Source organism: Perna viridis, chromosome 4 (assembly GCF_037379345.1).
Source record: "Perna viridis isolate PV_CMFRI_1.1 ecotype Kerala chromosome 4, ASM3737934v1, whole genome shotgun sequence".
Lineage (NCBI taxonomy): Eukaryota > Metazoa > Mollusca > Bivalvia > Mytilida > Mytilidae > Perna > Perna viridis.
Genome location: NC_142448.1, coordinates 37,920,586 through 37,947,660, shown reverse-complemented (window position 1 = coordinate 37,947,660; position 27,075 = coordinate 37,920,586). Strand labels below are relative to the sequence as shown.

Genomic DNA, 27,075 nt, shown 5'->3' with positions numbered 1-27,075 from the left:
ACAAAATCCGACTTGATTCCGAGTCTTAAAAAAATATGAAAAAAAGTATTTCTAACATTAAATGGTTCCAATGGAAAGCATTTTTTCATTGATAAATTCTATTATTATATGATCCCATTTTTAAAATTATAGATTTGAAAAATGATGAAACAATAAGGCCAGCAGTATTTTTTTCCTAAATTTAGGCATTTCTTCCCTTCTTTTGAGTGCTCAGCAACAGCAGACCAAGATGAGTGATAAGATTGAAGACAGAATTTGCCACGTGAGAACACTTATTAATGTCTTTCTATAATTATGATTAACACACTCCTGGTCGTCTTTTTGGGAGGTTTGAGTCCATGTCTGATTTGCCCTTCATAATTAATTTCCGCCAAGTAGTTCATGCATGAGCAGTTCAAATCCATTCATGAGCTCAGTTCTTCATTATAATACCCTTGTCCTATAAGTTTACAGAGTATGACTTAGCTGACAATTGAATTGTATATACTGTGTTCAAAGAAAATTAGGATAAATAGGCAAAAAAACTAATATTGTATGACTGAAGGTCATCTGGCACACTTAAGAAAAGGGGATTGCTGCTCCCCTCTTTTTTTAGGCTAGTTTGATGCATTGTATATACATGTTGACCTTAATAAAAAGCATATTATACCCACCCCTCCCCATCCCAAGAAAAGGGGTATACTGTTTTACCCTTAGCCAATTTTGTCCATGTTTCTGTCAGTAAAATTTTTTCACTATAATTTTCTTTTTTGGGAAGACCCTAGCCCTGGGCTGTTTCATCTTTTGTACACTTAGGCCAAACAAAGTTTTGTCAAGTCCCAATCTTAAGATATTCCCGACTTGCAGACCACATTTTTTCAACATTTATCTCCCTTTGGAGCAGGTGTCTATTCGGAACACGTAAGGTTTTCCATACGATATCGACGATACTTTAGAAAATCTCAAAAATCAAAAGGAAATTTCTCATTCTACTGACCCTGCCATAAATTTTCTTTACCCGGGATACAAATGAAAATCATCCTTATGTAACCTACCAACAAAATGAAACACCCTGTACATTTTAGAAACACCATTGTGTTTGTATGCTGGGGATTCCATTTTCATTCGAGTTACCTCTTTTTTCTGCACCTGAATCCAAACATTGATTAGAGAGACTTTGAAATTAATCCTGCTCTTACGGGAGGTAACTCTGCAAAAATAGGATAAAATATGGCTGCAACCCGAGCTCTGCAAGTAGGGAATCCTTGGCTTCAGATTCATTAGATTTAAAGTACTGCTAGTTTCCAACAGTTTTTATATTAATGTTTGTTGCAGTTTCTATTCAGTAATGAGTTGTAATTATGGTAATAGTTTAGTCTATAGCTCACTGTATGTATTTAGAAGTTAGTTATTAGGCATCAGCCATTGAAAAATGGCTCATTAATTTATCTTTAAAATCATACATGTACATGTATATATATCTTACCATATTTATGATAATGTTTTAGATTCATGCACTGATTGAAATTATTGTTCAAGTTCTTTTAATGTTAAGTGAATGAAAACCTTTATGGTAAGTGTTGTATCATAATATTGGCTGGTTCATTTTTAATCTGGAAGGTGCTGTAAATTAATTTGAACTCCATGTATGATACAATTGTACTTTGCTTTGCATAGTAAAAATCATTTTTCAGTTGTTAAGTATTTCTCCATCTAAGAATCAGGCAAAGGTGTATAAGGTGTGGCACATGAGGTAAAAATACACAGAGATTTTATTGCATTGTCCAAGTATTTATACCTCATTATCTCAAGAAGTAACTGTCAAAGTGTTTGTAAAGTTTGCCTTTTTAAGATATTAATAATTCAAATTTAGTTGAAATACACTATGGAAAATGGCAGGAAAATTTTCCTGAACTTTTTCCATATATAAGCATTTAAAATGTCTTTGTCACCAATGCTTCAGGATAGATTTAAATAGCTTTCCAGTTGTTTTCTAGATGTATTTGAATATATTTGAGGTATAAAGACCAATTGAGATTAATGATGTGCCACTCATTGCCTGGTTCTTACACAGAATGGTACTTAAAAGTTTCTCCATTCTAGAGAATCTGGCCCATACATGTGGACTTCAAAGCCCATGACTTATTTTGAAGACCATCATCTCAGATTTAAGAATATACCCTGTGAAATCAAATCTATATTATAGAGTGAAATGTTCTTTGTGAAGTAGCACTCAGGCTTAGAATCATGCAAAATGTGATTCATGGTTGGAAAGCCTATATTTTTTGTTTGGTGTCTTTTTTGAAATGTTAATAAAATGTAAACAGATATTAGCATTTGGGCTCTTCTGTTTGGCTATTGCCTGGATTTATCAGTTTTGTAATTTGTTATTACCCATTGTTTCATATAACCTAGTAAATGGTCTTAGAGATATTAGTTTTATAGAATGTATTGTAGAATTCAAAATTAAGGGAGAAATACACTAGCCACTAGGGATTTTTCAGTGTTAATTATCTCATAACTTAGACCAAACAGATTGGAATGAATAATTACAGATATCATCATGTAGACATGATAGACCCATATAAACGCAACTTAATAACAAAAGTTGTCACTTGATGTGGATACCTTTGTGTCATGTGATCCAATTAGTAGACATATCATATGTTGTTTTGTTTTGTTTTTTTTTTTTCACTCATATGACACACTTTCAGAATACATGTACAGTATATAGTGATAATATAATAAAAAAAAATCAAATTGAGCCTTGATTTAAAGCATTATTCTTAATTTTGACTAAGTTGTCCAATTTTCATAAGGGTTATTTTCTATTCCTATGAGTCAGTCCTTTTCTTCAAAATTCTCAACAACTAGGTAAAATAGTAGAGGACTGTAGCCTGAAACAAGAAATGTACATATCATTTCACTAGCCCAAATTACTTTTTACTTGCCCCAGGCTTCCGGTTAGTGGCCAGCACTGATGAGTAATTTTACATGTACCCCCTCTACATTGTAAAATGTTAAATGTACCTTTGAGTATTTTTCAGACTACTTATTCCTGTACAAGTGTTGCATATTTCTTCACAATTTATTTTGTATTATTTTATTGGGCATGTTAGATATACATGTATATGTACTATTGACAAGTCAACAAGTGTTTTAAGATGTGGTTCATTACTGTGTGTACCAGTAGTTTGTAACTGGTGTACAATGGTATGTGCTTAATTTCAAGTACATGTGTATATACTTTGAATACAAGGTTATCAAGTGGCATGAGTAATCATTAAGAGGCTAGAAAATTCATGTCTTCAATTACAGTGAAGCCTGTCAAATTGAACCCTGAAAAAAAATGGAAACCTGTGTAAACCAGAAATCTTATGATTGATTCAAATCAGTTTCAATACTTTTTGAACCTGCGTAAACCAAATACCTGTCTTATCTTAACAAAACCTGTAGTACAAATGGGTTTGGTTTAGACAGGTTTCACTGTATACCTATCATTTCAGAATATTTTCATGAATATGCAAATATTCCAAAACTTAGCTACTCTGTCATTGTGTGGAAAAAGAACATTAGTATCTGGCTTTATTTTAAAATTAGTATAATCATTACATTCAAAAAGTGGAAAAAATTTGGAAAGTTAAATACTGGTACTTCTTAATTTTATATATTTCTAATGTTTTACCTAGCTTTTTGCACTTTAATATATACCATATTGCCTGATCTTGCTAATTTTTAAAAGTACCAGTACCAGTGTTCTAGGATTTTTCAGAAATTGAGGTTTCCCCAGGTAAAATCCATATAAAATCAACTTTCCCACAGTCAAAGACTGCTTTCCCAACAAAACAAATCCTTACAGCATATGAAGTTTTCAACTTGCCACAGGAAAGTGTAACTAAGAACCTATCTTTCCCTGACCCAAATTTCACTTGCCCTGGGTAACGGGAAATAAGAATCCTAGAACACTGAGTACTAAGATTAGCTTTTTTGGACATAACTTAAGTTGTCCTTGAAATTATAACAAGACTTTTAATAATCATGATAATGCTTTGTGGTTTTTTATGAAGGGTTGAGATGCCCCCTGATGATCATCTATCATCTACCTTTAAACAGGTCAGACTTATAGATAGACTATGCTTCATCATGGACATCCCTTTTAAGGATAGACAACACTGATTTTGTGTTTAAAGTGAATAACATATAGAAATTGATTTTACTGGACATTTTTTATGTCATAACACAATAGACGATTAAGTTGTTTTCACACCGATGTTATTTTTCGTACTTCTTTGCAGTGCTAAATTGGTAAAAATTAGCACATGATGAAAGAATCTGTTTATTCAGTTGTTATTGAATTGTTACACTGCCCTTTTTCAGAACATTATGGTAGAAAATTAGAATATTCCTCAGATAATATACGATATAAAATACATTGTATGTATAGGTCAAGTTAAGTGCACATACACCATATCACTGTGCATGAATTACCTAGCATATTCCTAAGGTAAAATGTTCTAATTTTTGTCCTATATTTTTAACAGGTTTATATAGATAACCTTAATATGCTAGCCAAAACATTGATATCACATACATAGTGTTGTTCGTTGTACATGTATTTGTTGCTGGTGTTAGCATTTAGAACCCTTGTATGTACATGTATTGTAGCCACGTACATGTAATTCATATTTTACAAGTAGTGGTAGAGTAATGATACACTGTCAAGCTGACCAATTGAATTGCAGGATCAGTGGGCATATTTCACTCAAATAGAATATACTACATGTACTTGTATATTTCAAGGTGCTGCAAGCATCATTTGCTAATATTTTAAGATAATTGAGCTGAAGTTTGTATAAATTTCTGATTTCCTGGATGGTTGAGCAGACAATGAGCAAAACTGTCTATTACTTGTACATCATATGTAGGAAATACAAGCTGCTAACCCAGACTGTATTTTTGTTTAATATTTTCTATGTGATCAACTAAATTTTACCCAAAAGTTTGGTAGCCCAGCTCAATATGTAGTAGCCATGGGATGCTGGGAATTTTTGTCCCAGTCATATATGTAATGGGTATATTTGTTGAGTTACAACATTATTAAATAATTCAATTTGACTGTTTATTGTTTATCTGGGCAATAAATGTTATTTTCCATAAACAAATTTGGTAATGTGACATCATTAACGTTGATCAGTCTACAGTCCTCAAGCCAATTCATATAGTTCCAACTAGATAAGGCTTTGATGAAGTGACAAATCCTAATTTTGACTTTAATCGAATAGAAATTAAATTGTAAGGATTGTTTTTAATGTAACATTAAAAAGTTTTCATGAACAAAAAAATGATAAAATTTCAAAAGGACAGGTTGTCCAGTTGTCAAATACAACTTCAATTCCATTTCACTAACAAACAAAATACATGAGATTAGGAAAATGGGGCTTTGAACCAATATATAGGCACATGTCCCATTTAACTTATTGGATTTTATTTAAAGAATTGCTTTTTTAATTTTTTTTTTTTTTTTTTGAATGATGCCCCTTATGGTCATCCACCTTTAAACAGGTCAGACTTGTAGATAGATTATGCTTCAACATGGACATCCCTTTTAAGGATAGACAATTCTGATTTTGTGTTTAAAGTGAATAACATATAGAAATTGATTTTACTGGACATTTTTATGTCATAATGCATTAGACAATCAAGTTGTTTTTACACAGATCTTATTTTTCGTACTTCATTGTAGTACAGTGTACTAAAATGGTAAAAATTAGTACATGGCCCATCAAACTTTAAGGATTTTATTTGAAGAATTGCTCTTTTAATTTTGTTTTTTGGAATGATGGATATTGCATTTTGGAAAGTACACAGACTTGACACCCGCACCTGAGTATCCTGAAAATATAGAAAAAATATATACAAAATTTTCTGCATGTGTAATGTAATTGAAATCCCAATGTTCAGCTGAAATCTTGAAAAAAATCATGTAGAATATCAATAGTCATAATTACTTATTTCTCTCACTCTCGTATCCTTCATCTTTTTATATCAGATCATAAGGGCAACATATGGCACATGTGACATAAAATTAATACATAATCATTATCAAGAAATATATACATCTTTCTTAAAACAATTTGGTATGACAACAGTATAGTTATCTAGCTGTCCTTACCTATTGGTATGCTCAGGTCCTGACTTGGGATATATATATATATATATATATAGATAGATAGATAGATATCCAGACTTGTCCACTCAGTGTAAACAGCTTAAGATCTAAGCATCTTCCTAAGGACTTCTTGATAATGTCAGCTTTTAATTTAAAGTTTGCAATGCATCAGGTAAGCTTATAAAAACACTTGTAAAGATTATATCTGGGAATCTTGCTTCTTTTGAAGGAGTTTAAAAGTTGTTTTCAATTAGACCTCTACTAGTCTTGGTGCTATGTTTTCAATTTTTTTTATATGTAATGAACACAAGAAATTTTATTTTAAAGAATTTATTTTGAATAGTCCTGATAAATGTTCTTGATTCTGGAGCCAATAGTCTTGCTAAACTTGATGTTTCTGTTGGCTTTAACTAAGTAACAATAGGTTGTCTCCCATTTCATAAGTTCATGTAAATTTGTATTATTAAAGTCTTACAATTTCATAAATATTTACAAGAAGGGTATTTTTATTTTATTATGACATTACTTTAATAAAATGTTGTACTGACTTTAAATAAAAGATTACATCACAATTGTAAAAGTGATTTCTTTTTAGATTTTGTTTCTCACGATCATAATTACTGGATTTAGAAAAAAATGATGATTTGGTGTGTATATTTTGACAAATGATTAGTTTTGTTTTGACTAAGTATTCTCCTAATGACCCTAGCGGTCCTGATTTTGTCATTACTTTGGAAATAAACTTGTGTGTGAATTAATTTAAATAACAGTACCCACCAATGTTTGTAATTAATACACTGATATTAGATTTCAGTAGAGTTTTTTTATGGATTATTGACTGTCCTGGTAATCACAAATTTTGGACTGACAGGAATCTGTCATAGCTGACTATAGTAGTGGACAGTTATGACAGTTTCCTGTTAGTCAAAAATTTGTGAAAAGTTAATTGCATTATTTTCATTATCAAAATTTTGTTTTGCCTGACTAAAAAGGAAAATCCAGTGGAGAATTTAAAAAAGAAGCCGAAATTACTGTTATAAATTGTGTCTATACCTTTCTCTCCTTAAAGTCTTGAAGTAAGACATGGGACAAGTATTCACAGACTAAAGTGATTCACATGACATTCACACGAAGTTGACATGAAATTTATGTGATATTCATGCAAGAATTTTATGTAAAAGTTTCACTTGAAGTACATGGAAATGTCACAAAATTCATTTGGTCAATTCAAGTAAAAATCATGTAAACATGTGAAGTTATTTTGCCTGTATATCATAAATAGATTTGTGACAGTAGGACATTTGATCTCAGTTTAGATGTATGTGTTCTGTCAAGTACAGGCTTAATAAAGAATCAGGCAAATAAAAAAATGTCAAAATGTTTTGTCAACTTTCTATAACCTGAAAAATCTGTCAGAAAGTATAATTTTGTCCCCCACCCCAATCCCAACTCCTGTGGTGAGACCTACTGTTTTTTCCTTGTCTGAGTCTGTCTGTCTGTCACACTTTTGTAAATGCGACTCCATGGAAATTATACACCAAATATCATGAAACTTTGTAGGCTGTAAAGATATATGATACATGTATGTAATGTAAATATTACCAGGAATTTATGATAAACTGTGGAGTTATACCCCTATAATTTAATTTCAGAAGTAACTTGGTTTCTGATTGGATTAAAAATTTCGTTTATCACCTCACAGTAGGTCAAATTTTGAAATGACTGACATCATCAAACTTTTTTAATGATATTCTCTTTGAATTTTGGCACTTAGATTAAATTATAAGGAATGACTGTTATATTTTTTTCAGTCAGTTTGAAGTAACTTAAGTGCTTGTGATGCACACTCCAAAATAACCTGCTACACAGGTTATTTAATGTGCACCATGTTATTGGGGTTATTTCTTTGTAGATCGAAAAAATATAAGTCATTCCTTAAGGAGGTAGACCTAGGGTAAGGGACAAAACTCTTGAAATCAGTCATATGTTTGTATCATATTCAATTTCACCAAAGCTTCTCAAGCTTTTGTTTGAAGCAGAATAAAATCAATCCAAATTAGTTAGATGCTTGCATGAGGTGGATGTAAAATGCTGCATACAAACATTACAGTAAATTTTAAGAGTTCTGTCCCTTACCCTAGGTCTACTTCCTTAAATGAACATTGGAACAATGGAAACATACATTTTTTAAGGCAAAAAACCAAAAAAAATTATCAATAAAAGGTGTATCTAATGTTTGAAAAATAATAAAAGTTGGTTTAAACAATTAAGTATGAATTCTGTTATTCCTGCCAGATTATTTCATACAAAATTACTGTACATGTACACATATCCAGTCTATTTTTTCTTGACTTCCAAAACCTTGTTCGTTACTGAGAGTGTTCTTGAATTACTAAAAATCCAGACTTACTGGCTTCATTTACACAATTACACATTCGACAAAAAAAATGGACTTGTTACTCTCTGCATGTTTCTTAGATTTATCTACATGTACTTCTGTACCAGTCCACATAGAATTCAGACACTGCCAATTATAAAGTGATTTGTGGTGAAGTTTTTGACATGCATGAATCACCTTTTGTCTGAATTTTAGAAAGACTGCTACTTAAAACTTGGAATCATAATTTATTCTTATATATTTGAAAAGACCTGAAGTTAATTATGTATAACTTTGTTGGACAATGACCATGCTTCAATGTTAAATGTCTGTCCTATTTTGAAAATCGACATATATGTTAAATGAACAGAATATGTCCCTGGTTTTGATCTTCTTATTCATTTGTTTCATCAGATACTTACAAGGCTAATGGTAACAGCCTGTACATTTCAATACAAATATAAGTAATAGATCATGATATTAGTCTACCTTATGCCTTTGTCAATTTGCACTCTTATTGATTTGAAAGTAACATCATGTTGTGGCTATTACTTTCATATAGATACTTCAATGCCATGTCAATTTCATACGTGGCAAATGTAAACACCGACTAGCACTTTAGGTGACATTTGAGTTTATTGAAGTTTTAGTGCCCTACTATTATTGCAATTTGTCAGTTGGAAGAAATTAGACTTTAATTGGTTTCTATTTGAGGTCAATACATGTTTTTGGAGGGAAAATATCGATGAATAATTGTTTACTACAAAATGCTAGAAAATGATTAATCTTTTAACAGATTTTTTACTTAGTGGTAGAAAAGTCAAGTTAAGGAAAGCAACATCTGGAATGATGTTCATGCACATAAGTTGTAAGTCTTTGGCAAAGAGTATGTTAAGAAAACGTACACAAAAGCAGCATAAAGATTTCTGTAAGTCATAATGGTCAATATTGTTTCCACTTGACACATTGATAAACCTTTTGGGAATTTTCTGTACTTTTATACCATACCCCAACTAGATCCTGATGTATGTTGTAAATCTAGAGTGTTTGTGTGGGTGTGAGGAACTATTTTTATTGTTAATATGTTTTATACTGACACCATGGATGATTTATGGAAATATTAGCAAATATTTAAAAAAAAAAAAAAAGAAAAAAAAAGTAAGTTCAAATGTACTATTACGGGTCTTTTTTGTCGATAATCTCTAATTCCTCATAAAAAAATAGGGGATTGAGGCATGTAGTTATGTTCTGATAGACTATTAATTGATCCATCATGATGTCTAAACTTGCGAATATGAAATACCTGACACGTCACTTACACCTAGAAGGTTTTTTTAGAGGAGTATGTTTTGTTAAATATTAAAAAAAATTGGGTTAAATTGTTTTTTTATAAACCCATTGAATAATTTACTTCAATAGAATTGTTTTAGTTCTCAGCAGTATCATGCTTGAATGGTGTGTCCAAAATTGACCCAACTGTTTAATGTTTGACCTCTGTAGTCCTACTCAGCTGAGCCCAGTGAAGCATTTTATTGTTCATACATTATTCTTCAGATTGCTACAAACTGTTATTTTCAAGCTTTTTCTCCTTATCTGTGACAGGTTAAAATATCTGTGACATCTTGTTTGTCTATTATTATTATTAAGATATACTCTTAATTTTTCACTATTGTTCACTCTGATGTTTTTTTTTTAACTTCAAAATTTTTCATTTTTTTTTTTTTTAAGTTTTTGTAATCAGTAACATAGTCCAGGGTGTATTTAATTAATGTGGAAACTCTCTAGTGAACTGGAAAAAAGATATATTGATTGATTGATTTATTTATTTATTTATTGTGGTTTAACATTCTATTGCAGATATATTGTATTTCATACATTTCAGGATGAGAACAATAGATAAATCAAGCAAGCCTTACTTTGTACTAGTCCAGCACACTGAGGAGGAACTTTATTGTGCTAGTCCACAGTAGCAACAGCCCATGGGTAGCCATACCGCCCCACTCTGACACTTTTTCTGAGCCAAAGTCTACAGTAGTCACTCTATCCCTTTAAATACCACATGTTTGGGGGGAGAAGCAGTAACTATCAATATTGAAGTCTTTGGTGTAACTTGGCCATGGATCAAACCCACAACCCCACCCCACTTGAGGCAAGCACTCTACGCTGAGAAAATAGATTAAAAATATATATATGAGTATTTCAGTTCATCAAATCACGGGCACTTGTTCAGTCTATAGATAAGTTTATTTATTGTTATTTGTGTGATTCATTTTCTTTTTGTTTATATATTACTGGAAGATGAAGAGGTGGAATTTTGTGAGATCACATATATGGTGTTCCTCTTATCTCAACCTTGATGTAATTCATAATGTACTGAAAAATTTTGTATGCCTCAGGTATCAAAAGGTGGAATTTTCATCAAGTTAAAAGGTTGAATGCAATCCAACTTATAAAGTACTATTACACTATACCAAAATGTGAGAAAATGTTCTAAATTTAGGACAAATCATCTGACCATATTGTAGTATTACACTATACAGGTATAGGCTGTTTTGATCAACGGCATAGATTATGACCCCAAAAAAATCTCTTCACTCAGTATAAATCATAAGTCTGTTAAATCTTTGTTCATTCATGACTAAATTTTAGTTGAGTAAGGAAAGATAGGTTGCATTTTATATAAACATTGCCACGTTGTTAAAGATTTCTAATCAATAAGAGTGTTTGATGAGCAGAGTGCATTGATAAATAAGATGTCGGACAAACAGCTTATTTTACCTGTAAGTAGATACTGCTTAAAAACTTAGCTGAAAAATTTTTTTTCAATTATTTTTTTATTTATAGTATTTGGTTTCAGTGTTTAAATTTACATTTGTGGACTTTTCATTGTTTTAGGTTCAATTTTTAAGTTCCAAGATATGTATATAATAGGTTTCTTGATATTATAAGGACAATATGTTGGTAATTAAAAGAAATTGCACATGAAGTAATTTATTTATATCTTTTATATATCTATTTATTTTGGATGTACATGAAGATTGGTTTTAAAGAGTAATCAAGGGAACCAAGATTCTAGCGGAAATCAAAAGAACGTAATTCAGGGACAAAAACCAAATATGGAAAACAGACAATCACAACAAAGAACATAAAGTAACTAAAATTATACAAAGTAACAAAAGTATTAGAAAAAAAATTAATATGTTTACACAAAAGTTCATACATGTTATTTAAGCTTCTCGTATTAAATAATCATTTAATTGGATAAGGATTATTTGTATTTGGCTTGGTAACATGTTGAATTACCTTTTATGTGTGTGTGTGTGTGTGTGTGTGTGTGTATAGAATGGATATATGTATGTATTGTACCCAGTTATACGGTAGCTAGGTCATTCAGTACTCTAGATTGTTTTTAAGTTTCTTCATTTGATTAGGAATTTTGGCAGGAAAATTACAAATTCATATTATTTCTTTCCCCTCATCAAAAATGACCTATAGACACTCGAAAGTATAATTTAACCAGGTCTAAATCTGTGTTCATTGGGTAACTAACAGGAAATGGAAATTCTAGAGCTCAATCAAAATGGAAATTCTAGAGCTCAATCATTTTATGTAAACTTTAGTGAAAAAAAAATGTGTGCAGTAGATTCATATTGAATTTCTTAGTGTGCACTTGAATTGCATTTATGATCATTAAAGAAAAGATCAGAAATCAGAGTATACCCCTAGATAGCTGTATAGGTCATTTAGTAAATTACAATCTGTGTGAAACTCTTGGCAGTTTAGTTTTATCATAACTACTCTATCTAGATCTGAAGATGTAAAAATATTTTGTTTAGCTTTGCGATTATTATTGTTGATGGACGGTATAAAATGTATGTTAAATATAGCATCAGTAGTTGATGTTCTGTTTTGATTGATAGGCAATTTTTAAAATCTCTAAATTTTTGAAAATAAGACACTACTGATGGCATGTGCAAAACTGTGTTTTAATGATCAAGAAATAAGTTTTATGCATGGAATAGATACATTTTTGTACATCCAAAATAAATTTGATGAAGTGTCTAATTTTTTTTTCTGTGAAATAATTTGTGCATCTTAACCTAGAATTGAAGGTAATTTTTTTGCTATTTTGTAATGGTACATGTATATAAAACGTATGAAAATCATTTACATGTATAATACATGTACAGTATAACAGTACGGTTACCAAGAAAAGAAATATGTAAATGTGCATATGATAAAATACACAGAAATTTAAATGTTAGCATCTTACAGTGAAATATTCTTCAATAACTTGTACTACCAAGATGATGAAAAAACAGTCTTGACAGTAAATGTACCTAAAGAGACAAATATCTGTTATCCAGGTGAAATTTTAAATGACCTTGGATTGATAAAGTCTCCTTTTATGAACTTTTTCACGATTGTATCTTGACAAAATTTTTCCACTGCATGGTATTTGAAGTCTATACTTTATATAAGCAGATGCAGCTAGCTAAGTTGTCTTGTAATTGGGCTCCAGTATAATTAGCCCAGTTTTTTGTCAACGATCAACAGCTAGTGAACATTGTAAGATATCTCTCGTTCCTGATTTTAATGGGTTTACATTGACTTCCTTATTGTCCATGATATTTAAAGGGACATTCAAAAAGTTTGAGTTTCGGCTGTTTAACATGCTTTTGTTCAAGTAGCAGAATTGTGTGAGATTATTGACCAGAATATCAGATCAATTTTAATCCATTTAAATCGTTGTATAATTGAGGGTTTCTTCGTTGAATTTTACTATAAAACTACATTAAAAATTTCTTGTTTTCTACACAAGTCAATATTGTACTGAACCTAGCACAATAACATGGGCTGTTTACTTATGATGATTGATTGTTGCTGTTGTTGTACAGGATCGTGTATGGTCTGTCTGTTCCTTGAATTAACCTCTAGTCTTATACCTGAATGATCATTTTTTTAAAATCAATTTTGGATATTGAAAAGTGTTAGTAATGAAAAATGGTTGATATTAATGGATAGGGCCAGTAAATGTTAAAAAAATGGCACAGACAGTAAGACTGGTCTCATCATTACTAGTTATATCATAAGCTTGAAAAAAATAATATGTTTACTATACATGTAGCTTAAAAAACCTGAAAAGGGAAATTTTCTGGCTTTATTTTCCAGTGCCCAGTTTAATGATAAATATCAACTTAAGAATTTCCTTACACCTAATGTCTTACATTAAGACTTTTAACTCTTAAAATTCACCTGAAATATTTGTTTGAGGAAAACCTCAATTTGAGATTTGTGTCAATGAAAAACCAGTCCCTAAAGAGTTTTTCAGCTACATACATGTATCATAATTAGCATGTGTTATATAGCTATGAAAGTGTACATGATAACATGTCTTGGGCTTAAGTTATGAAAATAAACCAAAATGATATGTGAACTAGATTAAAACCATTCAAATTGTAAAAGTTTTCCATTTATATGTCAGTTATGGAAATTTTTCAGCTTAAAAACTCCATTCATTTCAATGACCAACATGACAAAGGCTCATGCTATGTAAAGCTTCATACTTTTTGGACCATGTTAAAGTTTAAATGACTTTATGACCCTTTATTCAGGATATTTATGAATTCTTCAAATTGAAAAAAAACACAAATCTCTTAGCCTGATTATGAATAAAGACTGAGCTACTTACCATTATGGCATAAAGGTCAAGTTCAATAGGAGTTGGATCTAAAATACAGTACCATTTAATAGCATATATTTTAGGTCAGGAGGGTATTTTCCCCCAAAAAAAATTTAGTAAGAAAAAAAGTGAAGGCGATATTTCTCCTGAAATTTGTTTTAATAGTTACTGCCTTCTGTTACAAAATTAATTGTTAAGTAGCACTCTAGCTAAGAATCATGCAAAATGTGATTCATGGGTAAGAAGCCTACATACTTTTACTTTTGATATTTTGTATGAATTACCATAATAAACAGAAATAAACATTTAGTTTTTCATATATCCCCTGCTCTTAGGAGATAAATATTATATAGAATGCACTGTAGATTTCAAAATTAAGGGAGATAACTCTATAAATGACACTCAAATACAATAGAATCTATTGGATTTTTAATGTTGATTATCTCCTAAGAGCAGGTAGATTTGAATGAATAATTACACATTTCATAGTGTAGACCCATAAAACAACTTAATTACAAAAATAAAATTATGTAGCCTTTTTGGGGGTGTTTCACATTTTTCAGATTTTGTATTCTTACAAAGACAGCTACTTAAAATCTTTCCACAGTTTTTCTTTGATGATACTTAAGTTTTAAATTGCATCATATATATTTATATATGCATGAATGTTAAAAAATGTGATGTTACAATTGAATTAATAAACACTAGGCATTATTCAGACTCAATTCAACAAGCAAATGAAAGCATTCTGTAGCTTGGAATTTTTTTTTTTGACAGATTTTTTTCCATGCATATAAACCTAGGTTAAACATTAATTTTGGAATACAATTCTTTTTATACTGTATATTTACAAAACATGCTTTTATATTAATGAAATTACTAAGAGCAATGGTATTAACTAACCCCCCCTCCCCCCAAAAAAAAAACAAAAACAAAAACTAACCCCCCTCCCAAAAAACAAAAACAAAAACTCAAGATTTTAGCACTTCACCTTGTTATCAGAGGAAAAAGTCATAAATTTAGAAACAATTACAAGTTATTTATATACTTTTAGTACGTGCCTTTGGAATTACAGAATGATTATTGAAGGTTTTAAAAAATTTGGTAATGGTCATTCTTACAAAAGAGTTAATCCCTAGAATGAAACAACATAACATTTCAGTTAGAGAATATTCCTTGTTGAAAAATCTGTCAATCATTTGGAGACAATTGACAGCTGGTGGGAACAAAACAGTTCCCTTGTAGCTGCAAAATATTTGCTATGTACTTCCTAGAAAATCTTTCACATTGACAAAGAAAATGTGGTTTAGGGGAGCTTACATGATCAATGTGTTGGAACATATTGCATTGCTCTTTATATATAGGGTCCTTGTTTTAAATAATACATCAAATTACCTTGTATCTACCAGCTACCACAAAACCACCAAAGAATGACATCAAATGTCAGAAATTGACAATTTTATTTATTGGAACGTGAAGTAGTGGAAAATAAAAATAAACTACCAGAAAACAAGATTTTCACTGGAAATAGTCGACATATTGTATAGATTTATTACAATTTATGAGATTTTTATATACTTTGACACAATGTCACAGAATAGTGTAGTGGATCGTAATTGGTTTGATGTTGGAAAAAGTCTGTATTTTAATTATCACTTGCAGGCGGTGCAAAAGGCCACCAATGTCACTTTCCAAGATAACTTGGTCAGCAGGGCCAAGAGAGGTCAAGTTCTAGGACAAGGAAATAGGTTTTTGGGATGTACAGTATGGCTTACTGGTTTATCTGGAGCAGGAAAAACAACCATCTCCTTTGCTTTGGAGAACTATTTGGTAAGCCAGGGAATTCCATCATACAGTTTGGATGGAGACAACATTAGAACTGGACTGAACAAGAACCTTGGCTTCACTCCTGAAGATCGTGAAGAGAACATTAGACGTATATCAGAAGTTGCCAAACTGTTTGCTGATGGTGGCATTGTTTGCTTAACTTCATTCATCAGTCCTTATGAAAGGGTAAGTTCTCTTGATTACTGTTTTATGCTACTTTTAACTTTTTAACTTAAAGTAACTTCTGTATAGTATTAGGCCATGGTCATTTTCATTTTAGTTTAACTAAATTTTTCAACCAAAACCATGGGAAGGTTTTATGACAAAAATAAAATTCTACAGTTGTTGTTTGTTTTTGTTTTTTGGGGTTTTTTTTGGTTTTTTTTTCTCTTTTTCAAACCAATCTTTTCTAGATCAAAAATATTTTTTTTATTTCATCATTAGGTCATTTCCTAGTGATTTTTTTTTTACATTTTATTTAATCTTGACAAGGTTTGAGTTCAAATAGCAATTTACAACATCTATCTGTGCCATCAATACAACTATAGAATATATTTTCTTTCATGCAGTTATGAGCTTAAATTATTATTTTTCTGCATGAAAAACACAAAGTCAGAGAAGAAATAAATTTAAATTCAACATCTTTTATTTTATTTTTGTTTCCAGTTTGTCAAAATTTGAGGCTGGGAGCAGTCTAATTAAAATTAGACCCTCCGATTTTTATTTGTCTTGTATACATAAAAAAAAAATACAAAAAAAAAAATGCAAGGTCTAATTTTAATTAGACTGAGGCTGGGAGGGGGTCATAAAACTAAAACCTAAATGACTTTGGCCTATGGTAACATTTTACAAAAACTACTAGGTTCTAATTTACATGTGATAAAGTGCATCAGTGTTCTAGGATTCCTATTTCCTGTTACCCAGGGCAAGTGAAATTTGGGTCAGGGAAAGTTAGGTACTTAGTTACACATTCCCGTGACGAGTTGAAAACTTCATATGTTGTATGGATTTGCTTTGTTAGGAAAGCAGTCATTGACTGCGGGAAAGTTGATTTTATATGGTTTTTTTCGAGAGGAAACCTCAATTTCTGAAAAATACTAGAACACTGTAGTCTGTACATACAAATGCAGACACGATTTTTACTATTTTTTCAAATCTGGACTTATTCATAACTTTCTCTTTTTACCATATATTTACTTCAAATTTCCTAAATTTCTCCTTTTTGTTTTGGGTTCCTAAATGCTAATTTTGTAAATTGCATACCTTTATTATGTGGTAGGGGAGATTTTACAGTTTTAACACTTCATCAGTCTTTTTTAAATTTGACAAAAATTCGAATTGAATTAAAGATTGTTTACAAAGGTGTATTAATTTTACATATGTTGCATGGGTTAAATCTCTGAGGGACATTTTTATGATAACTTCAATGCGATTTAGGAATACATGTAATTACAATTTACGTGCACCGTATTTAGTGTGCACTAGCTTTAAGACAATTAATACATGTATATGTTGTTCAAGAAAACCACAATTGCATAAAAATTGAGGAAAAGAATTTTCACCTAATGAGTGATAGTTGTGGTTAGTAAACCAGATTTTTTTGTTCAAAAATAATGTCTCTGCTAATTCGAATGATACTGTAAAAATGTGTAATAAGTACATAAGTACCTGAATCTACAAAAAATACTTTGTTTTTTAGTAATCATAATCATCTGTATCAGACTGTATGGAACATTTTTGTACTTCTAATAAGTTAATGATACTGTGCTTCAAACTGTGTAAATTGAACCTTTTAGTGCCACTTCCAATACTTTTGGAGGGGTTTGAGTAAATATGGGTCCGAGGTGCTGGACCATAACCCTTTGAAAGTATGTTTTCTTTGGTCCTTGACTTTCATCCCTTGGGACTTTGATTTACCTCAGGTGAACTATGAATTTGAAACTTGGAAAACTCCAGGACTTTCCACACATGAAAGTAAATTAGAATCCCTGTCATGTCAACAAATCATGTTAGAGGTCAGAGGACAGATGAAAACATCCTCTTCTTCAAACGTCTGTAATTGATGTTGTCCACTAAAGTCTTAAAATCTGAAAGGTATTATTTTTGGTTCCTAAAATGGGATAAATGTTAAGTTAATTGTAAATGGACATGGCAGAGTTTGAATATCAGCTTTCAGGAGTGATGGTTTAAGATTTTAAAGTATCAGTATAGATTCACCCATTTCTGTTTCGGCAATGAAATGGGCACCAGACTGGCAAAAATAAAGTTAATTTCAAGAGTCCTTGCAATATAAGTGTATGTTTTTCAAAGAAATATATACACTGTAGACTTAGTAATATTTACAAAAAGGACATTTTCTCCTTCAGGACAGAGCTAAAGCACGGGAGCTCCATGAAAAAGCTGGCCTGAAGTTTGTTGAGGTATTTGTGGATACCCCACTTAATGTCTGTGAAGAAAGAGATGTTAAAGGATTGTACAAGAAGGCCAGAGCTGGAGAAATCAAAGGTGAATAAGCCCACTTTCCACAGGAAGCTTTATTTTTTTGTCCTGAAATTTTATGTTCTTAAATGGACTTTGTTTAACCATTGAAATCTAAAGTAATTTGTAAAATTAAAATCTATTAATGAGAAATCAAAAACCAATTATGGCTATACTATAGGTTGTTGTGAATAATAGATTTAAAACGATTTAAGATTGATTGAATAAATTTGTTTCTTAACAATATTGCAGCAATTCAGATTTTGCACTCAAACTTTTGGACGTTTCTACCAGTTACCTTTGACCTTTTCCACAAAAATTGCTGAGGGCATTATAGGCATATAGAATTGTTTAATATCATCAGGTCATTAAGTGAATTTTTTCTTTTAATTTTTAGGTTTTACTGGAATTGATCAGGCTTATGAACCTCCACCTAATCCTGAAGTTAGAGTAAAGGCTGGCGAACAAAATGTAGATGAATGTGTCACTGAGATTGTTCAACATCTCCTCGAGTTGGTTAGTATAAATTAAATTATAATCTATGATTAGGCCTTAAAAAGCCTGGATTTTTAAGGGTTTTACATGTTAAACCTCATAAGCAAACTCCTCCTAAACTGCTGAAGGGATTTTGATTAAATTTAATAGGAAGGTTGTGTATCATATGTAGATGAAGGGTTATGATACTTGCCAGAGGATTCCAAAGGGAGATAATCCAATTTAAGGGTAACCTTTTAAGCACAACTACTCCTAAATCACTCAGGGAATTTTGATGTGTTTTATAGGTAGCTTGAATATCATACGTAGATGTGCATAAAGGAATGCAATTACTGTCAGAGGACTCCAAAAGGAGATAATCCAAATTAAGAGTTTTACATTTTAAATCTCGTAAGTTCAACTCCTCCTAAACTGCTCAAAGGATTTTGATGAAATTTTATAGGAAGGTTGGGTATCATATGTAGATGTGCATAAAGGAATATAATTACTGTTTGAGGACTCCTAAGGGAGATTATTCAAATTAAAAGTTTAACACATTAAAACCTTATAATTTCAACTCCTCCTAAACTGCTCAAAGGGTTTGATGAAATTTCATAGAAAGGTTGGGTATCATACATGTATTTATATTTGCAAAAAGAAACATAATTATTGTTGGAGGACTCAAAAGGGAGAAAATCCAATTTAAGGGTTCAACATGTTAAAATCTTGAAGCACAAGTCCCTCCTACACTGCTGAAGGAATTTTAATGAAATTTTATAACAAGGTTGGGCATAATATGTAGATGTGTATGAATGAATAATTACTGTTGGATACTCCAAAGGGAGAATATCTAACAAGCATTTTACATTAAAGTCTATTTGAAGTTGTGAGCTGTAGTGAGAAATGTTGATATTGTTGAATCATTTTTTCCTGAAAAAATGATTAGTAATACATCAGTTATTTCTGCCTTTATTTTACAGGGAGTTGTACCAACCACTGCAGTGAGGAATGTTAAGGAATTGTTTGTTCCAGAAAACAACTATGAGGCAGCTAAAGCTGAAGCAGAGGCTCTCCCCAGCATGGAGATAAACAAGGTATTATAACTTTAGGCCTGCAGAGTTCTGATTTATACAGAATATTGGACAATTGGTTTTTTATACTGACTTTATCATAGTATCTCAGTTCGAGCCTGTTAGGGGAAGCCTGAAGTTCCTGTGAGAAAGCTAGTATCAAAAACCAATTGCCTAATATTCTGCTTATCGGTAATTTATAGGTAACATTTTATTTGTTTGGGTTTTTTTTATATGCTAGAAAATACAAAAAACATGACCTTGAAAAAGAATACTTTCAAATGACCTATGTTATTGGGATGAGCCAATGTCATTCAACTCTACTGTGACCTTACGACTTTTCACACATGCCTAGTTTTAAACTGACCAGTTATTTTTGTATCAGGGCCAATATGCTGTGACAAGCATTATTGATCTGTAATACATCAAAGAAAATGTCACAAATTATTGATAAATGTCCATTTCTACAGATTAGATGATGCAGCTAGCTAAGTCTCCTGTGAATACACCTTTATTCATCAGTAGAAATGTTTATTTTAAAATCATATTTGTTCATCAGTATTCCAATTTGGATATCATTAGAGCATAGATGGAGATTTCTTTTGAAACTTTGTAGTCTCTAGGGACTTCTAATTTGTGTTGTGAAAAAAAACACAGAATTTTATACCTCCAGATTAAGTATAAGTTTTTGACTAATGTATACTCGGGCAAAAATTGTTGAAATGAAACTCACATGAGTTGATTTATTTTGAAAATAATGTGATTTAACAAGAATTTTACTTCACATTATTTTAATTGAAACTATTCAATTGTTTGATTTACATTTATTTTCCATGAATTCAACCACAAATAAGCATGTAGACAGTATGTTAAAGATTATGACATATCAGAACAAGGGGAATACTTCAATTTCTGTTGCTTCAAAGAGAAATTTTTTTTAGACATGTAATAATAGGAAGCAATTATACTTTTGACAGCTGGATCTCCAGTGGGTGCAGGTATTGTCAGAAGGCTGGGCATCACCCCTTAATGGTTTCATGAGAGAGAGGGAATATTTGCAATGTCAGCACTTTGGTTGTTTGTTGGACGGTATGTTGATGAAGTTAGAATTGTGAATTTATCAAGCTTTGAAGCCCTTGCCATTAGATGCGGTGTATAGAAAGTTAACTGCAACATCTGTGCATATATACCTATATTTGTTGCATAAGCTTTTGTCCACTTACTGTACATTTGAAAACCCTTTTTGTGATTGTTTTGAAATTTCATGTGCATAATTTGAGTTTTTTTGTTGGTACCTTTGACTTCTATCTCAGTTAAAATTAGCTTCTTGTTCACTGAATAAGCTAAGATCTCTGTGTTCTAAAATCTTAAGTTTCATGCAAAGTCTGTAATATGTGATACACCTGAAAAAAGGCTACACATTTTTTTATTTTTTGTTATTAAGTTGCTTTAATGATGAAATGTACAATTATTCATTCCAGTCTATCTGCTCTTAATCCACATTGAAAATCCAATAGTTCCTATTGTATTTTTGTGTCATTTAGAGAGTTATCTCCTTTAATTTTGAATTCTGCAATGCAGTCTGTATAATTTCTATCTCCTATGAATAAGGGTTATATGAAAAGACACGTTTTAATTTCTGTTTACTATAACATTGTACACAAAATATCAAAAATAAAAACATGTAGGGTTTCCAACCTTGAATCACATCTTGCATGAGTGCTACTTAATTTGTCTTCAAGTGGTGTCTTGGATGGTAAAATTTAGTCGGTTTGAAATAGCAAACAAAAATTGAAACTTAAAAAATCATGGGAAAGTTATATATTTCAATGTGAATAAAGGTAAATGGACGCAATTAAATATAATTTAAAATTTTATGAACCAGGAAAATTAATTTTGACATTTATCATGATTACCAGTAATTTGAATTTTTAAGGATGCAGAAACTTCACATAGTGTGATCTGCTTTTTAGAACATTTTACATAAGTCAGCATGCACTTCAAGCAAAAGTTTGTTTTTTGTTTTTTTTTTTTGTTTTTTTTTTGTTTTTTTGTTTTTTTTTGGGGGGGGGGGGGGGGGAGCCAAAGGTGATTATACAGTCCAGTATGTCATATTGCTTAGACCAATATTCATTTCAAATATTGGTTTGATTGGACTGGTCAGAACCAGATCAATATTTATACAGGACAGATAATTCTGGGATTGGAGTACTTTTACATTTTTGTATTGTATAAACAGATGTAAATCCCAAGCACTGAACCATGACCTTTATTTTTGGTTTTTGTTTTAGGTGGCATCACTAACCAGTCAATCCCCATTGTCCTGCCTGTATGTACAGATGATAAAGAGAAGCTGAAGGACTGCTCTGCTTTTAGTCTGAAGTATGAGGGGAAATGTGTGGCTATTCTACGAGACCCAGAGTTCTATCCACACAACAAAGAGGAAAGATGCTGTCGTCAATTTGGTACTAGTAATCGAGGACAACCTTATGTCAAGGTGAAGAAAATAGAAACAGATGAATTAAAAGAGTAATCAAGGGAACCAAGATTGTAGCGGTAATCAAAAGAATGTAATCCAGGTACAAAGACCAGACATGGAAAACAGACATACACAACAAAGAACATAAAGTAACTAAAATCATACATACAAAGTAACAAAAGCAAATGAGCAACTCAGACTCCTCTAAAAACTAGGAGCATGAACCAGGTGCACCAGTAGGGTGAGCGTCCTCTGCTTTTCTAGAAAATTATGCTTAAATAAATGAATCCTATGTATCATATGACACAAGTAACTGTATAAGAGATGCTACAATTCTTTAGTACATCAAGAATAATAAGTAAATTTGAACATTTTATTTGTAGATGATATATGAGAGTGGTGATTGGTTGGTTGGTGGTGAGTTGGCAGTTCTGGAGAGGATTCAATGGAATGATGGGCTTGATCAATATCGGTTAACACCGTTAGAACTAAGAGCAGAATTTAGAAGGCTAGGGGTAAGTTAGTTAAAACATATTTTTGCTGTATCAAAATTAAAAGTGGTAAGTTGTTGAATTTAGACCATCAAATGTAACTTCAAATTTTATTTCCTGAAAAATTTATTTTGACATTTTTCATTATTAGTGACGTTATTATTGGTAAATATTAGTATGATTTTAGGCTTTGCATATGATTGGCAGAGCTATTTGTACTCAAATAGTGAATTTCTTATGGGTGTATGCATTAGTTCAAACAATCATTTCTAAGTACTAATTAGTATGTCATTTGTTAAAACAGGCAGATGCAGTGTTTGCTTTCCAACTTCGGAATCCTATACATAATGGTCATGCATTGTTAATGGCAGACACAAAGAGAAGACTTATAGAAAAAGGATACAAAAATCCAACATTACTTTTACATCCTTTAGGTAGGTGGTGAAATTATAACCAATTAGTTTATTTAATCTGAATTTCAATGGTTCAAAAACCATTTTTTTATGGAATACTAGATGGGATGTCAGGCAGGGTTGTCCACTTTATATTCCCCACCACTTGAGTGGCAAGGTATTATGTGATACTATCTGAAAAGTTGTGTCTTTCTATCCATCTGTCGGTCATTCAGTGTTTTCCAGATGATATCTTTTGAAGATATTGTAGGGTTTTTTTTTGTTGTTGTTGTTGTTTTTTTTTGTAATTTTTTGGTCATATTTTTCAAAGGCACGCATTATTTTTTCTACTGTTTAAGGAGGTAGACCTAGGGTAAAGGACATTACTCTTGAAATCGGTGTTATGTTTGATTCATATTCAATTTCCCCAAAGCCTCTCAAGCTTTTGTTTGAAGCAGAATAAAATCAATCCAAGTTAATTAGATGCTTACATAAGATGGATGTAAAATGCTGCATACAAACGTTCCAATGATTTTTAAGAGTTGCGTTCCTTACTCTAGGTCTACCTCCTTAATTGAATTTGATAAATTTCGGTCATAAGAATATTTGTCTTTATTAGGTGGTTGGACAAAAGATGATGATGTTCCTTTACCAACACGTATAGAACAACACAAAGCTATTTTAGAAGAAGGAGTGTTAGATCCATCATCCACAGTACTAGCTATATTCCCATCACCAATGATGTATGCAGGTCCAACAGAGGTAAGAACAATGTTCCGTAGATATGTTAGTTACTTGTTGATGGGTATGATTTTTTGTCTACTCCACAGAGTAAAAGAACACCTCAGCAAAAATTATTTTCATAAAATGCAGCTGTTTTTTTCCTAATACGATAAGTCAAAGGTTCTGGTACTCAGGTCCAACAGAGGTAACAACTAAGTTTCTGTAGGTCTTGCATGTTGGTTACTTGTTGATGGATACACTTTTTGATCCACAGAGTAAAAGAACACCTCAGCAAAAATTATTTTCAGAAAATGCAGCTGTTTTTCCTAATATGAAATGTTAAAAGGTTCTGGCAAAACATACCTGCTCATTTCTCCATTTGTCTATTACTTTTGTTAGGAGTAGTTCAATGTATTTCATTAATTTTTTTCTTCAAATAAATGCTATTTAAAGGGAGATAATCCAGCTCAAGTTTCAATGCAGTCAAAAATCTTTTGTGATCTTAATAACAGAATATCAGGTTATTTTTGCCATTTGATTAAATCAAAAGAAGTATATAATATAATGAAAAGATCATTTGTAAGGTTTAATTAATTAAAACAGTATCGGAGAATGTTGCAGCCATTTGGTTTCATATTGTAGGTTCAATGGCATGCCAAAGCAAGAATGTCAACTGGTGCCAATTTCTACATAGTAGGCAGAGATCCTGCTGGTATGCCACATCCAGATGGAGGCAGAGATCTATTTGACCACACACATGGTGCAAAGGTTAGTAAAGACTAAGATACATTTCAATCATTGAAAGGTAGCACTGGTATTATAGAGATCTTTTTTTTTTACGTGTAGTACTTGCATGTCACAGATTTAATGTCTGTTACAACTATATTCTTTGTACTTTAAATACCCGTTTAGGTATTCTTTTAAAGAACAAATCCTGAGATTTCAATTCATTTGTAAAAAAATTTTACTTTTGAAAAATAAGGATTTATTCATCTATTTACATTGACTTGCTATTTCAAAATGGCTTCCATAAAATTTGAATTCCCTTGAATTACCAATCAAATTTAAGTGTAACATCACATCAGAAAAGGGATTATAAGGAATCAACTTCTCAACTTGGAACTATTACTGCTCAGACGTTAAACCCCAACAGTCAATCAATCAATCAACTTGGAACCTTTTCGTGGATGTATATTAAGCATAACACAGGTGTACCACATTAAATATATTTTTGGAGATTGCTATATTAGATTGGTAATTCAGCTTATTGTTGGGTAATTCAGCTTACTGTTGATTGGTGTTTGTAAGAAGTCAGGCTTTGTTATGTTAATGTGCTGACATCTTTTTATCTTTTGGTCTAATTTCTATACCAAACATTTAATGTTGGTGTCATGCTCATGTCAATTATCAAGCTTGTGACATTTTCACGCTGGGAATTTCAGTTCATAAGTTAGATCTCGTCTGTAAGTTGGAACCCTTCCCACCAATTAAAAATTTAGTTAAAAAAATCTGACATATAAGCAAGTATGTGCTGTATGTCCATTTGCTTAATTCTTTTTATCTTTGGTCTATTTTCTATACATCATATTTTTTTTTTTTGCAGGTTTTAACCATGGCCCCCGGTTTAACACAGCTAGAAATTGTACCATTTAGAGTTGCAGCATACAACACCAAATTAAAATGCATGGATTTCTATAACCCAGAAAAGAAAGAAGATTACGACTTTATATCAGGAACAAGAATGAGAAAACTAGCAAGAGAAGGTCATAATCCTCCAGATGGCTTCATGGCACCAAAAGCATGGAAAATTCTCCAAAACTATTACCAATCATTAAAGTAAACGGACTATAGATTATCATGACACTTTACAGAGGGACTCAAAACCATAGACAATCTTTTTTTTGGGACTAATATTGATGGGACCATTTAGCAAAGCATAGGTCTGAACAAATTTTGATTATTATTAATTTCTATATATTTGTTATACTTGTACATTTTTTTCACTCAGCTATATGTAAAATATGTATGGACTTTGAACTTCTACCTTTGGTTTTTCTGTGTTATATTGTTAACTTGTTTCAATGGTCAAGCTGATTTTTTTAAAGTTTACTTTTTATATATACCATTGTTATTTTCAAAGACAAGTGTTTTTGTCAATTTATGAATTATCTGTTTTTTTTATTATAAACTTTTCAGAACTTTTGAAAGTCTTTAACAAAGTTGTTATTTTTATCATAAAGTTGTGCAATAATCTACATTAAATTTCATTTCAATTTACCTTTGACTGTTATCAAATGTATTTAAATGTTCTACTGTGAAGATAGTATCCCCAATGGGTGTCAATTGTCATGATTTGTCAAAATAGTATTATTTTTATGGAATTTTGTTTGCATGGATTTCATTAAATTAAATGATTTGGGATATTTTTTATGGTTTTTGGGGTGGGATTTTAAGTCATGGTTTGATTGAACAAAACAAACCACAAAAATTGGTACCCTATACAAATAGTTCTTCAACAGTATTTAGAATACTTCATATTATAGTAATAATATGGGTAGCATTCATTGTTTTCAAGAGCAATCATTTCTTGTTAAAATGGATACATTGAAATCACTAATGAGTGTTAAAAATGAAACATACAATATAATGATATCAGTATTAAAGTAAATTGAGGAAATAAAATTAATCTGAGCTTGAGGGTATTTATAAAAACTAGGGATTCAGAATTCGTCAATTTAAGTAATTTACAACTCAAACTCATGTTATTTCACGAAAAATTTCATTGGGCATAGCAGTATTAAATGGGCATTTACTATAGTAAGTCAGGAATCTAAGTCAGTAAAAGCTGAAAGTTAAAGTAGGAACTGAAATTTATGAAAGTGAAAAAAACTCCCCCCCCCCCCAAAAAAAAAAAAAAAAAAAAGAAAACACAA

The 27,075-nt window shown here is 31.3% G+C and overlaps 1 protein-coding gene across 3 annotated transcripts; it reads left to right on the top strand.

The window, feature by feature from the left end:
* The first annotated feature begins 171 nt into the window (after positions 1-171).
* Positions 172-27,075, top strand: LOC148619990 (bifunctional 3'-phosphoadenosine 5'-phosphosulfate synthase-like). Of its 3 annotated transcripts, none has more exons than XM_088580468.1 (12): positions 172-262; positions 15,871-16,221; positions 18,402-18,540; positions 18,911-19,029; positions 19,968-20,081; positions 21,035-21,146; positions 22,349-22,554; positions 22,920-23,051; positions 23,332-23,461; positions 24,039-24,181; positions 24,785-24,910; positions 25,746-27,075. In XM_088580468.1, exons 1-12 carry the CDS (start codon positions 230-232, stop codon positions 25,980-25,982), a joined length of 1,842 nt encoding a protein of 613 aa, XP_088436594.1. In that variant the 5' UTR covers positions 172-229; the 3' UTR covers positions 25,983-27,075. The 3 variants fall into 3 exon arrangements, with proteins under 3 accessions (XP_088436594.1, XP_088436593.1, XP_088436595.1); XM_088580467.1 differs by lacking the exon at positions 172-262 and adding an exon at positions 6,164-6,320; XM_088580469.1 differs by lacking the exon at positions 172-262 and adding an exon at positions 11,145-11,305.

Bases quoted from the DNA above. Each gene is read 5' to 3' on its own strand.
- LOC148619990 (XM_088580467.1), top strand. From the start codon at position 6,285: ATGTCAGCTTTTAATTTAAAGTTTGCAATGCATCAG. The intron at 21,147-22,348 runs GTATGTTGATGA...TTTTTGTTTTAG, and splicing joins CTTTGGTTGTTTGTTGGACG to GTGGCATCACTAACCAGTCA. The intron at 22,555-22,919 runs GTGAAGAAAATA...TTTTATTTGTAG, and splicing joins GAGGACAACCTTATGTCAAG to ATGATATATGAGAGTGGTGA.